At 33.7% G+C, this 14,362-nt stretch overlaps 2 protein-coding genes across 2 annotated transcripts; one reads left to right on the forward strand and one right to left on the reverse strand.

The window, feature by feature from the left end:
* Positions 1 to 8,079: 8,079 nt before the first annotated feature.
* Positions 8,080 to 10,283, forward strand: HELRODRAFT_188810 (hypothetical protein; the record flags this gene model as incomplete). Its single annotated transcript, XM_009021852.1, has 7 exons — positions 8,080 to 8,104; positions 8,288 to 8,466; positions 8,714 to 9,034; positions 9,149 to 9,302; positions 9,513 to 9,668; positions 9,856 to 9,994; positions 10,250 to 10,283. Coding segments are annotated over exons 2-7 (978 nt in total), but the record flags the coding sequence as incomplete, so codon positions are not given.
* Positions 10,284 to 11,212: 929 nt separating this feature from the next.
* Positions 11,213 to 12,989, reverse strand: HELRODRAFT_161986 (hypothetical protein; the record flags this gene model as incomplete). Its single annotated transcript, XM_009021853.1, has 3 exons — positions 11,213 to 12,193; positions 12,295 to 12,534; positions 12,906 to 12,989. 3 exons carry the CDS (start codon positions 12,987 to 12,989, stop codon positions 11,213 to 11,215), a joined length of 1,305 nt encoding a protein of 434 aa, XP_009020101.1.
* Positions 12,990 to 14,362: the final 1,373 nt, after the last annotated feature.

Raw genomic sequence — 14,362 nt, forward strand, 5'->3', positions numbered from 1 at the left:
CTGTGATGATGATAGTGATGACGATAATGATGATGACGACGCTAATGATGACAATGATAAAAATAAAAATGATGATGATGATGATGATGATGATTCCAATCAATCAACCGACTAACAGCATTATCAGATGTTAAAAATTTGAAACATTCGAGAAATACGAAGTGCTAGAATGCAGGTATGCGTGTATGTATGTATGTATGTATGCACGTATGTATGTATGTATGTATGTATGTATGTATGTATGTATGTATGTATGTATGTATGTATGTATGTATGTATGTATGTATGTTTGTATGTACGTACGTATGTATGTATGTACGTATATGAGTTTGTTTGTTTGTTAGCTTGTTTGTATGTTTGTATGCATGTATGTTTGTATGTATGCATGTATGTATGTATGTATGTATGTATGTATGCATGTATGTTTGTATGTATGTATGTTTGTATGCATGTATGTTTGTATGTATGTATGTTTGTATGTATGTATGTATGTTTGTATGTATGTATGTATGTATGTATGTATGTATGTATGTATGTATGTATGTATGTATGTATGTATGTATGTATAAGGTTATTTTCACAATGACCCTGGGAAATAACATTGCTCCATGGTGATAACTTTTAAAAAATCCTAATATCGCCTGGTATTTTTTGTTCCTTGCTTGTGTTTTATTTTCTGGAGTATCGTTGATATGTTAGGTTTTTTGGGTTATTTTTTTCTTTGTTAGTATATATATATAATATATATATGTATATGTATATATATATATATATGTATATATATATATGTATATACTACAAAGAGTACCTATACGTTATTGAGTGTAGAAGTTTAGTTTTTACGTACCATTGCATGTACTTGTGCATGTATGTGTGTATAATAATAATAATAATAATAATAACAACAATAATAATAATAATAATAACTAAACTTTACCTTGACGAAGAGCCGACCGCGTTCATTGAAGCATATGTACTCCGACCCTTGTGCGTTCTGTAGTTTGACCCGGAAGTCGCCGTAATTTTTTGTGACGTCATTGTCTTTGGCTATTATTAGTACTAGGGTTGGGAGGAAATTGTTGTAGTTTTGTTTTGTCTGTGGTTAGTTTTTATTAGAAGTGAGCATGGGACCGAGAATCGCGGGAATCCCATGGCTCTCGTGGGAATTGGTAAAATTAGATATTTGGGATTGGTTATTTTATGGAAATAGGGAACCCTTTATAACTTTATATAACTATATAAGACTATATATAATATATAACTCTACATGACCCTTTATAACCTTATATAACTATATAATACTATATATAATATATAACTCTATATAACCCTATATAACTCTATATAACTATATAAGACTATATATACTCTATATAACCCTATATAACCTTATATAACTCTATACATTCTTATATAACTTTACGGAAAATGAAAAATCGGGAGGGGAAACGCGGGAATCATTTAAAAAAGGGAATGGGAATTTTCGGGAACGTAATGGAAGAGAATCGGAAATGAGAAAGAAAATGGGATGGAATTGGGAACAAATTTCAATTCCTGCTCCCCTCTAGTTTTTATTGGTGAATGGATGTTGTTAGTAGGCATGCAGATGAATGTGAGAATGAATGAATGAAAGAAGGAACCTACGAATGACTAAATGAATGCATGGATGAATGAATGAATGAATAAATGAACGAAAAAATTTATTAACGAATGAAAGAAAGAATGAACGAATGAATAAAGAAATAAAATATTTACTGTGTTGATCGTTAATAAAAAATGAAAGAAAGAAAGAATGAACGAATGAATAAAGAAATAAAATATTTACTGTGTTGATCGTTAATACTGCCAAGCGCGTTTACATTCCTATTTATTATTTGAACTGTATGTCCAGAACATCTATTGAAGATAGTATAATGGGATGATGGTGACGATGACGATGATGATGGTGACGATGATGATGATGACGATGATGATGATGAAGTTTGGTTTTTTCTGAAAATGCTAGTTAAATGCATTAAATAATTCGTTCGATCGCCAATTTTGTTGTTGTTGTTATTATTTGTAATGTAGTTATCTTTATTGTTGTTGTTGTTGCTGTTGTTTTTGTTGTTGTTTTCAGTGTTATTTCCTTCAATCTTGGACATGTTTAGAGCTCTGATGAGAAGGTACGAATTTGAAAAATGTTAAATGAGATATTTTGCCTACTATTCTACTACTACTACTACTACTACGACTACTACTACAACTACTACTACAACTACTACTACAACTTCTGCTACAACTACTACAGCTACTAATGCTACTATTACTACAACTACTACAACAAAAATTACTACAACTACTACTACTACTTCAACTACTACCACTTTTATGACGACTAAAACTACTACAGCTGCTACTGCAGTTGCTGTTGGTACTTCTAAAAATAATAATAACAACAACAACAATAATAATAATAATTACTAACAAGCACATAGTTGTAATTAGCAATAATTGAAATCGGCTGGTCAGTTTTACTAAGTTCATGTCCACTACATTAACATTTGGATTATTTCACATTATTATTATTTATATTATTAATATTATAATTGTTATTATTATTGTAATTATTTTTCTATTTATAGATTCTCTCCGTATCGATTAATTTAATTTTGTTTTACAACATTTAAGATATATTTTTTAGGGAAATTTACTTTATATATACAGATACACGCAAAGTAATCTATATACATACATACATACATACATACATACATACATACATACATACATACATACATACATACATACATACATACATACATACATACATGCATACATACATACATACATACATACATACATACATACATACATACATACATACATACATACATACATACATGCATACATACATACATGTATTTGTATTATTATATATTGTGTGGTATTAAATTATTTATATGTATGTATGTATGCATGTATGTATGTATGTATGTATGTTTGTATGTATGTATGTAATAATAGAAAAATCAGTTATGATTAATAATAGTTATTGTTAGTTATAAATAGCTATTATTATCATTATTCTGGTCTAAGAATAGCTCTGGTCGGTCTATTACAATCCCCGAAAAGAAAGGTTCATTTTTGGTTCAGAATTCAGAAGTGTAGTGAAAGAAATTAATGTTTTTCTGTTAAAATTTTTGTTAATTAACTTAATAACCAAATAAATAATAATACAAATAAAAAATAATTTTAATAATAATATATTTCTTCTTGTTATTATTCATAATTATAGCCAAGGAAATAATTATAAGCTTTTGTTATAATAATAAGTATAATAATTAAGTAACGTAATATGTCGTTAAAATTTTTTTGTTGCACGTTTTTGCTCTGTTTATTTGCTTCTGGTTTGCCAGTTTTATAATTAATAACCGTTATAATTAATATTAAATTATTATATTATATTATTATATTATATTATTATTAATTATAACTATTTAGTAGGAGCCCTTGAGACTTCTGTAGCATGCGTCTCTGAAGACGAGAAGTGTGTGTGTCCAGAGGGCTATATTAAGGATGGGAGAATGTGCCTTTGTTAGTTTTCGTCTTGCTGTTTATTTGCATGGTTATAGCGATTTGTAGAATATTACTACTGCTACTACTACTGCTGCTACTACTACTGTGCCACCACTACCACTACTGCTGCTACTACAACTACCTTTTATCCTACTCCTACTACTACTAGCACAAAATGCCCAAAAAATCAGATAACTTCAAAGACCAATGCAACCAAGTATTCTACGACAACACGTGCTTCTGTTTAGACGGAAATCCGGTCGATCCCACGTTCCGGAATTGCAGTTATCCGGAAAAAGATGGCGGCTATCACTGGCCGATAGTTATCATGTCCACCGGGGACTACATCAAGAGCGTCAGTCATATGGAGTTTGATAGTAGAAGGATTTTGAAAAAAATTGATAATGTTAAAGTTATGGGTAGGTTGCTGTTTGTTTGTTGGTTCGTTATTTTGTTGGTTCATTCGTTTGTTGGTATTGTTGCTTATTGTTTGTCTATTGTTGCAGGATTTATATTCATATACACACACACACACACACACATCTACACACACAAATCAACAGCTCACGACGAACTCCACCAAACGACGTATTTTTTTAACGAGGCCACTAAATCAATTGATGCCGTCACATCTGCCAGTGACGGAAAATATCATTACAAACCCAATGTTCTCATTAACGGTGCCTCTATTATTGTTGTTGTTGTTGTTGTTATTTATTTATTGTTTATTTATCTAGTTTTTTGTTATACATTATTAAGAAGACGTTGATGTTTACACAATTTAAATAGTAATCGTAACAAAAATAACGTATTAATATCATAATAAAAACCAATCAACCAATCACGATCGATGAACCAACCGGCCAACCGAGCAATCACAACCTCTCCAAACTACGACTAACCAATCAGGAATCAACGAAGTAGCCGACATATCGTATGATTGGCTGGGTGAAAATTTATTCATCCTCGAAAAAACTCGGGATGTCATACTGGCCTGCTCCACTCGAAGTTACGAGTGTATTAACATTGTGAAAAGGGACTTACACCCTGGCATTTACGTGCCCCACCACCCTTTCCACGATTCCCTCCCACACCCCTACCCGCCGAAACACATCAAGGGCATTGAGGCTTTCGTTACGGATCCACATCACGGGTAAGTTAATCAATTAGTGGATTGATGGATGGAAAGAGAAATGAACGAGGCGATGGTTTGATAGCTGGATGGCTGAATAACCGAATGGATGGATGGATGGATGGATCGAGAATGAATAGACGGATGAAGAGATAAAAGACTGAATGGATGAATAGATTGAAAAATGAATGACAAACATTACCTCAAAACAGAGCCATTTATTGGGCCGAATGTGACGGAGAGCAGGTTGCGATCAATGTGGCCCCAATGAGTCCGGACATCCATCGCTACAAACACCTCCTCATCAGCAACCAAAACGTCACCAACATCGGCGGCAAACCATTCCACTGCCCAAAAATGTTGAGATACGATGACGTCATAAGGAGGTTGTACTGGTCGGACGGCGATAGGTTAATCTCCGTGGCAATCAATGATAGGAGCGATCTGGTTGGTTGACCGTTTTGGTTGGTCACTTGTGATTTGCTTGGCGGAGTGTGGGCTGATTGAATGATTAATAGTTTGTTTTATTATTTGTTTAATGTAAATCAATTAACTTTATAACTTATTATTTCGTGAAATAATTTTTCATCGAAACACACCCACATCAGCGTTGGACCGAACCGTACAAGGGTTTTGAAATCAAATCATTCGCAATTTACGGAAACCTCATATTTGGTGCGTACACGAGTCACGGGGGCGGAGACTCGAGGGTCAGGGTTTTCCACAAATTGGACCAATCAGGTGACGCCGTTTCTCAGAAGATAGGACAGTCCGGGAAAGCAGTGGAAGTGTACGCACAGATGAGTGACATTTCGTCCATTTTAGTTGTCGATACGAAACCGAAAGTTGGAGGTTGGTTGGTTGGTAGGTAGAATGCATGGACTGAGTAGATGATAGTTGAACAATTGCAATCAAATGATTGCATAGTTAAATAAGTGAATTAATTAATTAATTAATTAATTAATAGCTAGATGAAGTATTGAATAAAATAAAACAAATGTCGATTGGCTTGATATGTGACAAACACACCCACAAAAACGAACGAACGAACGAACAAACAAACGAACGAATGAACGATCACAAACACACAGTTGCGGAGTGTCGGCACACTTTAAATTGCGACAGCCTGTGTTTCAAGCAGGCCAACAAATACATTTGCGCCTGCCCAGACGACATGTTACTCCACGGCCCTGAAAAATGCTTTGGTGAGCATCGATATGGTTAATTTTTGTATTTCTGATAGAGATCCATCTAATTGGATGTCAGTTGCTTGTTAAGTCGCTCATTTGTACACTCATAACTTTAAAATGATGTTGGTCAAAATAATTTAGCAGTATTCGCCATTAAAATTAATAACCACACCTAATCTATCATCACCTTTCATAAATACCAAACCAACAAAACTATTTTGAAAACCGACCGACCAATAACAGTTCTACAATCTTCTTTTAAACCAATCAACCAGTGACAAAATTCCTTCAAAACCGGCCGACCAATCACAACCCATTCTCAAAACTAACTAACCAATGCCAGATAACTGGGACAGGCCGTTCCACTTTTTGACTGACGGCTATCGTATCGCGAAGATTGACGTAAGGAGTGGCACGGGGCAGCTACTACACAACGTTAAAATTCAACTCCAATCGCATTTCAAGGGTTGGCTGGTTACTTTGATGATAATTTAAATATCTTTCTGTTTACTTTTTGTGTCTTTGAAGAAATAAATCAAAAAATAAATAATTTAAATATAAAACTATGTAAATTTTAATGTTTAAAAGTATCGCCATGTTTCTTGTAATTTTCACAAAACCAACGAACCAGTTTTAAAACTAATTGAACGATAAAATAATCGAGTTATGTACAAGAAAAAGTGAGTTGAACAAAGTTGGTCAACGCTCTTGCCTTCATCATGTACATAATAATAATAATAATAATAATTATTATTATTATTATTATTATTATAATAAAATAACCAGGAAAAATTGTAGCATTTACGGGCGGTTGGAGCAAGAAAATGCTGATAGCTGCAGTTTACGATGTAAAGAAGGATCTAACTCTCATCTGGAAGGTCGAATTGAACCGCATCGATGTTAAGTTAGTGTTTTTTGGCCAAGTGTCCGTGCTATTTTAGTGTCTTTGGTTACATGTAGATGGTAATCTAGTGTTTTTGGTTAAATGTTTTTGATAATAGCTTAATGTTCTATGGTTATGTGTCAATGCATTTTGACACATGTTGGCTCTAAGTTTGTGTCTTTTGTGTTTTTGGTCATTTGGTCACTTATAGATACTAATTGTGTCTTTGGTTTCATGGCAAGTGTTGTTAATGTGATTATTATTTTTATTATTATTAATTTTTTAATATTATTATTATTTACAGGACGATAATAGGTTTGACATCAGGCCAATTATCGTCCATCGCTTATGACTGGCTGGGAAATAATGTTTACTACGTCAACAAAGGAGTCAGTGATGATAATGATGATGATGACGACGATGATGATGATGATGACGATGATGATGATGGTGATTGTGATGATGACGATGATGATTTACCGTTTTGTTATTGAAAAAAATCTTTTTTTGTCATTTTTCTTTAATCTTACTTGTAATTATTTGTTCGTTCCTTTGTTCGCTCTAATGTTTATTTATCTATTTATTTATGCGTTCAATCATTCATTCATTCATTCATTCATTCATTCATTCATTCATTCATTCATTCATCTATCCATCGATCACAGAAATCAATAGTAGCCATTAACTTACTTGGCGATACTGAAGTTGAGATACTAAAAGTGGATGAAAATAAAAACAGCAGCAACAACAACAACAATAATAATAATAATAATAATAACAACAACAATAATAATAATAACAACAAAGTTGCTTCTGAAAATGAGGGCATGCATCCGATGTTTGAGCACCATCTATCCATCCAACCCTACACAATCGCCATTGATTCTATAAGAGGGTGAATTATTGTTATTATTATTATTACTATTATTATTGTTATTTTTGCTGCTATTATTATTATTATTATTATTATTATTATTATTATTATTATGATCATTACCGTCACTGTAGGCTTCTTTTCATTGCCGATTGTTCTTCAGAAAATTTCAAACTATTTACCTGCAATCTGATTGGTCAGAACTGTCGGCGCCTCGAGCTCTCGGAAGATCTCATTGGTTGCCCAAGTAACATGGTACAATTTGAAAGTTTTATTTACCCTCATTTTATTTTAATAGTTATAAATATTAATAATTTAAAAATTTAACAAATAATAATAATACTGTAATCATAATTTTTGTTGCAATTGCAGCTGCTTTTCAACTCGTCACTCTATTGGTCAGATCATGAAGGTGGGAGTGTCTTCGTTCTTCATCCAACCAATCGGGGCACGCCAATAAAATTATTGTGAAGAGTTATTTTTATTTTTTTACGTCAACTATTTCATTCAACTCTCCTAGACAGCCCTGGTTCTCGTTATTACTACACTAACTCTAATAACTATCACGATGATGATGGGATGATAATTACGATGATGATGATGATGATGATAACAACAACAATCATCATCATCATCATCTCGCACTTCAGGACGATGCCAAAAATATCTGGCCTGGGAATTTCTAACTTGGACATTGTAGTTTCCTCGTCCAGTAGCAACACGATCCGCGTTGATTCCAAACTGAACATGCCGAAGATCAGCACGCAAATTAGGACCTCCATACACAACACGCAGAGTTTAATGGCCTTCAACCCGGAGTCCCAGCCTGGTTCGTTCGTTTGCCTGGCTGAATCTGGGTGGAGCTATGAATAAATTAAAATTGATGGCTGGAGTTATAAATAAATTATAATACATTGTTATTTAATTTGATTTAATTGGCTTTTGGTGAACGGATTTCAAAGATATTAATTTTTTGGTCAATAACTTGATTGGCTATGATTATATCAACAAATCATTAAGTAATCAGTTAATTATGTTAATTAATGTAAATTTATTTACCCACTTCAACGATGCAGAAGTGCCCTGGTTCAAAGACTCGTGCAAGCAGAATCTCGGAGGCTGTTCTCACATGTGCATCAGCATTTACCAATCGTCTTCCCCACTGTCATCATCATCGTCATCATCATCGTCATCATCATCGTCATCATCATCATCATCATCATCGTCGCCATCGCCAACGTCACCATCTTCATCTTCGTCATCGGCGGCAGCAGCAGCAGCAGCGAATGTTAGGTGTTACTGTCCGGCCGCGCTTCAATTGGCGAAAGATTTGAAGACCTGCATTAGTCGCAACAACATACGCAACGGTTTTGACCAAGGAGAACATGGAAGGAATGGTTGGTAGTGGAGTTTATTGGTTCATTCATTTATTAGTTCATTCATTCATTCATCTATTCACTCACGCACGCACACACACACACACACACACACACACACACGAACGCACTTAGGTAGCATCCTTCTAACGAGAAGAGTCAACCTGCTGTCAGTCTATCGAACTTATGAAGCACGTTTTTGGGAGGCTGGAAACTCCATGTGTCCCAACTCCACCTGCCCGTCTGGTGTTGAATGTGTCTCTATCAGTCGGAATAGTTTCAGATGCAAGTATGTTGTTGTAGTAGTTGTTGTTGTAATTGTTGTAGTTGTTGTTGTAGTTGTTGTTGTAGGGTGTTGTTGTCGTTGACAATTTTTCGAACGTTGTTTCAAATCAACTTTGAAAATTCAACGTACGTACGTGTTGTTGTAGCTGTTACTCATTTATAACCAACAAATAAAATCCATTCTAATGTCAAATTTTTTTTGCCACCTCGCCAGATGTCCCCCAGGAATGAAAGGCCTGCTGTGTTTGACGGACGAACTGCCGGAAAAATCGGGGGCCAGCATAGGGACTGCATTGATATCCGCAACATTCGCCTTCGTCATCATCAGCTCTTTACTGTTTGCTGTTGTATTTTCCGTCAGAGCTAAGAGGTAGGTTATGATGTTGATGCTGGCCACGATGATGACAATCGTTAAAAAATGTATTTCACGACCACGGCCAATTTTAAATTCCTCAACAACCATACAACAATCCAACAACAACCACACGACAATCCAACAACAACTACACAACAATCAAACAACAACCATACAACACAACAATCAAACAACAACTCAGATTAGTGCAGATGGGTCACAGATTAGACAGGTCGGCGGTGAAGATGATCATATTTAACAGAGGCATCCAACAGGCAGCCCCATCCAAAGGGCACAAAAAACTCGTGAACGAGAAAGATGATGGAGATTCGTTCGTCAGTGTATGTTAATTTGTGTGAAATTTTCAGTGGCTGCAGTTCTATTTTTGTGTAATTTTTTCAGTAGAGGCACTCAATAAGTCTTCAATACCATACAATACAATTCATTACAATACAATACAATTCATTACAATACAATACAATACAATACAACACTTTACAATACAATACAATACAACCAGCTAATCGAAACCAACTCTATTTATAACCAACCAATCAAGTCCAACTATTCAAAACCAAACCAACCAATCAATCAAGCAGGTCGTAATAAGCAAGCAAGAGTCGCAGTCACCACCAACAACAAACAGCAACAACAAATATGACGACGACGATGATGATAGGAAGAACAAGAAATCAATCTACAACAGAAGCAATAAAACCTCTCCAGTCAACAACAAAAACAGCATACACAACCAAAATTTTAAAGGAAATAGATAAATAAATTAATAATAATACTGCTATCAAATAACAACAACAACAAATAATTATTAATAATTATTAATACAAATTAATAATAATAATAACTACGTATGAATAAATTTATATATATATATATATATATATATATATATATAGATGTTAATTAATTTAATTGTTTGATTGACGTTTATATGTTATTCGTTGAAATTACACAAGCATACACTCACACACACACATTTAAATTATAAATTGTTTAAAATATATACAGAATGTTAATATTATTATCGATTTTGTTAATGCGGATGTTAATATGTTTGTATGTGAGTTACACACACACATATATATTAGTCTATATATTGTATTATATGTATATATCTGTTTGTGTTCGTATGTATGTGTGTATAATGGTGCTGTTACAAACCAAAATACATCAAATAGTTAATTAATTCATTCATTCATTTATAAGTTTAGCCATTCATTCATTTATTAATTCTTTCGTTCGTTCTTTCAACATCCGTTAACACTGTTCGAAATTTAAATAAAAAAGTTCGCAACAAACAAACGAACGAACAAACAAACAAACGAACAAACAAACAAACGAACAAAACTTGTCTGTTTGAAAATTTTATAATATTAATATAACAGCAATTTTAAGTTTAATGTATGCACGAAATATTTTTAATGAGTTAGGCAACATTTAAATAGCGTACGTCATATATTTACATGGTTTGTCTAAGATGACGACAAATAACATGTACCAAAAAGGAAAAAAGCGCCATATAAAAGGCTCTCCAAATGAAATCAGATCAGATTGGCGCTTAACTGCTCGAAAGCGTCAGCTCTTTTTTGCTTGCGACGCATTTCGAGAAAGTTCACGAAACTCTCGTTGCATGATTTTGGCTTTTTGGCAACGTTTGATGACGTAATTGATCTGATTTCCGGTATCTTCTTACTGATCCAGTTTACCTTTTTCTGCGATTTAAAGTCCGGTAGTTTAAGATTATTTTTTAGTTTCGATGGATCAGATAATGATGGTGTCGCTACGGCTTTCTGTTTCCTCTTTATTTCATCCAATTTTTCTTCAATTTTCGATTTCAATTCTTGGTTTAAACATAAATTTTTCGTGGTTTTATCGACTTGAAATGCCAGTTTCTTCGATGACCTTCTCTTATCGAATGCCTTCAACCAACTCAACTTGTTTCTATCCTCATCATCTTCCTGCTTCGAGCTCTCATTTTCTACTTTGCCAACCTTTTCATCCTTGTTCATCTGATTTGAATTCTGATGAGGTTGCTGCTGCTGTGTTTTCAAATCTTTTGATGTTAGTATGTCGTAGCCACCACCTACTATATTCTTCTCAACATCCCTGAAGACAGTTGACTGTCTATAGGCAACAGATGACATCTGACCTTCAGCTTGTTTGACTTTGAAACTCCGCCTACGTTCCAGACGAACCATCCAATCATCTTCCAGATCAGGTTCATTATTGTCACGTAACGGGATTGCTCCAAATGATTTGCGTCTAGCGGCTACATGAGCCGATTGGACAGCTGGTTGGACAGCTGATGTTGTCAGCTGTTTGCTATCCGATGCTTGCGGAATGATTGATGAAAAAACCGTACTGCCGCAGATAGGGATGCGCGCATTTTGAAGAGATGTTCCTTTATTTATCGCAGAGAATAGAACGATTCTTTTTTCATTGGCAATCCGACAGCCTGCATAATCTAAATATTGTTTCTCGCTCTTTATCACACTGCCGTATTTTCGCATTTCATCTTCCACCTGTTAAACAAATAATTAAGTATCAATGAATACTCATTAGCGAATGTTAGGCTGAAAAGTTAATAAATTGCCAATACCGACACTTAAGTAACAAAACTTACATCGGAGTCCGTGATGCACATGGGGACATTCTCGAGTACCACCTTCACAAAATATCCACACTCAGAAACGGCCCCAAGCACAACCCCGCCAATAGAAATTTTTCTTTTTTTTACCTGATCATCAAGTACATCGAGGGAATTGCGAGTTTTCATACGAACCCTGATCACTCCTGACCTGGACCCCCTCAAACGAGTCACACTTGAGATTTCTTCAGGGTCTATATCTGCTTTTATCAGCGCCTATTGTAAATAAATATTATTAATGATGATTACATCATAGGTTTTGGAAGGTAACAATTAAATTGAATATAAGATATTATACGAGTCGAGATAGTAACAAAATGTCATTAAAAATGGAAACAACGATGATATCCTTGAAAATTTGACATTATTTTAAAGAACGAAAATAAAATTCAGCATATTATTGGCTGATAGATCGATTTGATTGGATGATAGAATGATAGATGAATTAGCGGATAGGTGGATATACTTTGTTAATGAATCAATATGATTGACTGATGAACAGATAGCAAGGGCTGGTATATGAATATAACTGGTTGATAATTTACCACAAATGAATCAAGGTTTTCAACAATTTATTGATTACTTACTTGAAGAATTTCAAAATCAGTAGGCTTGATATCCTGAACTGCCTTCAAATATCTTGTCAATTCATCCGTCTTAAACTTATCCATTTATTATCAAATTTTACTTAATAAACTTATTAAATATATTAATGATTAAAATTTTCATTACTATATTAATTTAAAATTAATATTAATTATCGTTATAATAATTATTAGCAGAATTTATCATTAACTAAAAGGGGATAAACTCAGATACAGCGGGATAGCACCTCCCGCAGGCACGTATATACGCATTTTCAGCAAACACGATGACGATGACGACCCTGACGATAATAATAATAATAAACACCAATAACAACAGCAGCAACAGAAATAAAGAAAATAATAATAATAATAATGATAATAATAATAATAATAGAGGCCCATAATAATAATAATAGAGACCCAAGGGATATAAATAGAAGTATTAAATGCCCTAAGTAAATAGTGATCTATTTACCTCGCTGAAAGAAAAATAAAGTTGATTGACGTAGAGGAATTGTTTAATTATAAATAAACACAAACACATACATGCATAAGGACACGCACACGCACACACACGTACGCACACACAAACTTATTTGGAAACTTAAGAAAGAAAAACAACAAAAATTATTCTTTTATCAGTTTGATTGATGCGCACTACTATAAAATGATGAAAATGAAAACATACATATGTACACATATATTTATACACATATGTACACATACATTTATACACATAATACACATACATTTATACACATAATACACATACATTTATACACATAATACACATACATTTATACACATAATACACATACATTTATACACATAATACACACACACATTACAAACACACAAACACACAAAATAATAAATTGACTTAGAAAATTCAAAGTACGAATTTCAACTCTCCATTGATATGAAACAGTCAATTGCAAATCAGACATTACCATTATCACCATCAACAATCATCACCATAGTAATTATAATAATAACAACAACATCAACGATAATAATAATATTAACAATAATAACATTAACAATGATTATTACTATTAATGAAAACGCATCTTCATCTAGAAAACAGAAATCATGATGGCCATTGTGATGATGTTGAGAGCTGACAGACTATGATATAATAAACATTATAAACATACACATTATTATTATTATCGTTGATATTTATATAGCGCCAATTATAATTTGGAAGTCTCAGAGTTCTCGGTGGCGCATGTATGTTGCCCGTGCACGATTTGTTGCCATACTGTTTTTACTCTTTTTCAACTTTAACGGAATGAGAATCAAAGCTATTCGATGAAGAAGAGTCAGCGGAGGAGGAAGATAAGCATATCCCTGGAAAGTTGTGGGCCGATTTCATATGCTCCATTAAGCTATGTTTAGCGTCACACGAGAAAGAGCAGGTAGAATCGATGCATATGTATGTCTTTTTGGTCATA

This window comes from Helobdella robusta (assembly GCF_000326865.2).
Source record: "Helobdella robusta unplaced genomic scaffold HELROscaffold_3, whole genome shotgun sequence".
NCBI classification, from domain to species: Eukaryota; Metazoa; Annelida; class Clitellata; order Rhynchobdellida; family Glossiphoniidae; genus Helobdella; species Helobdella robusta.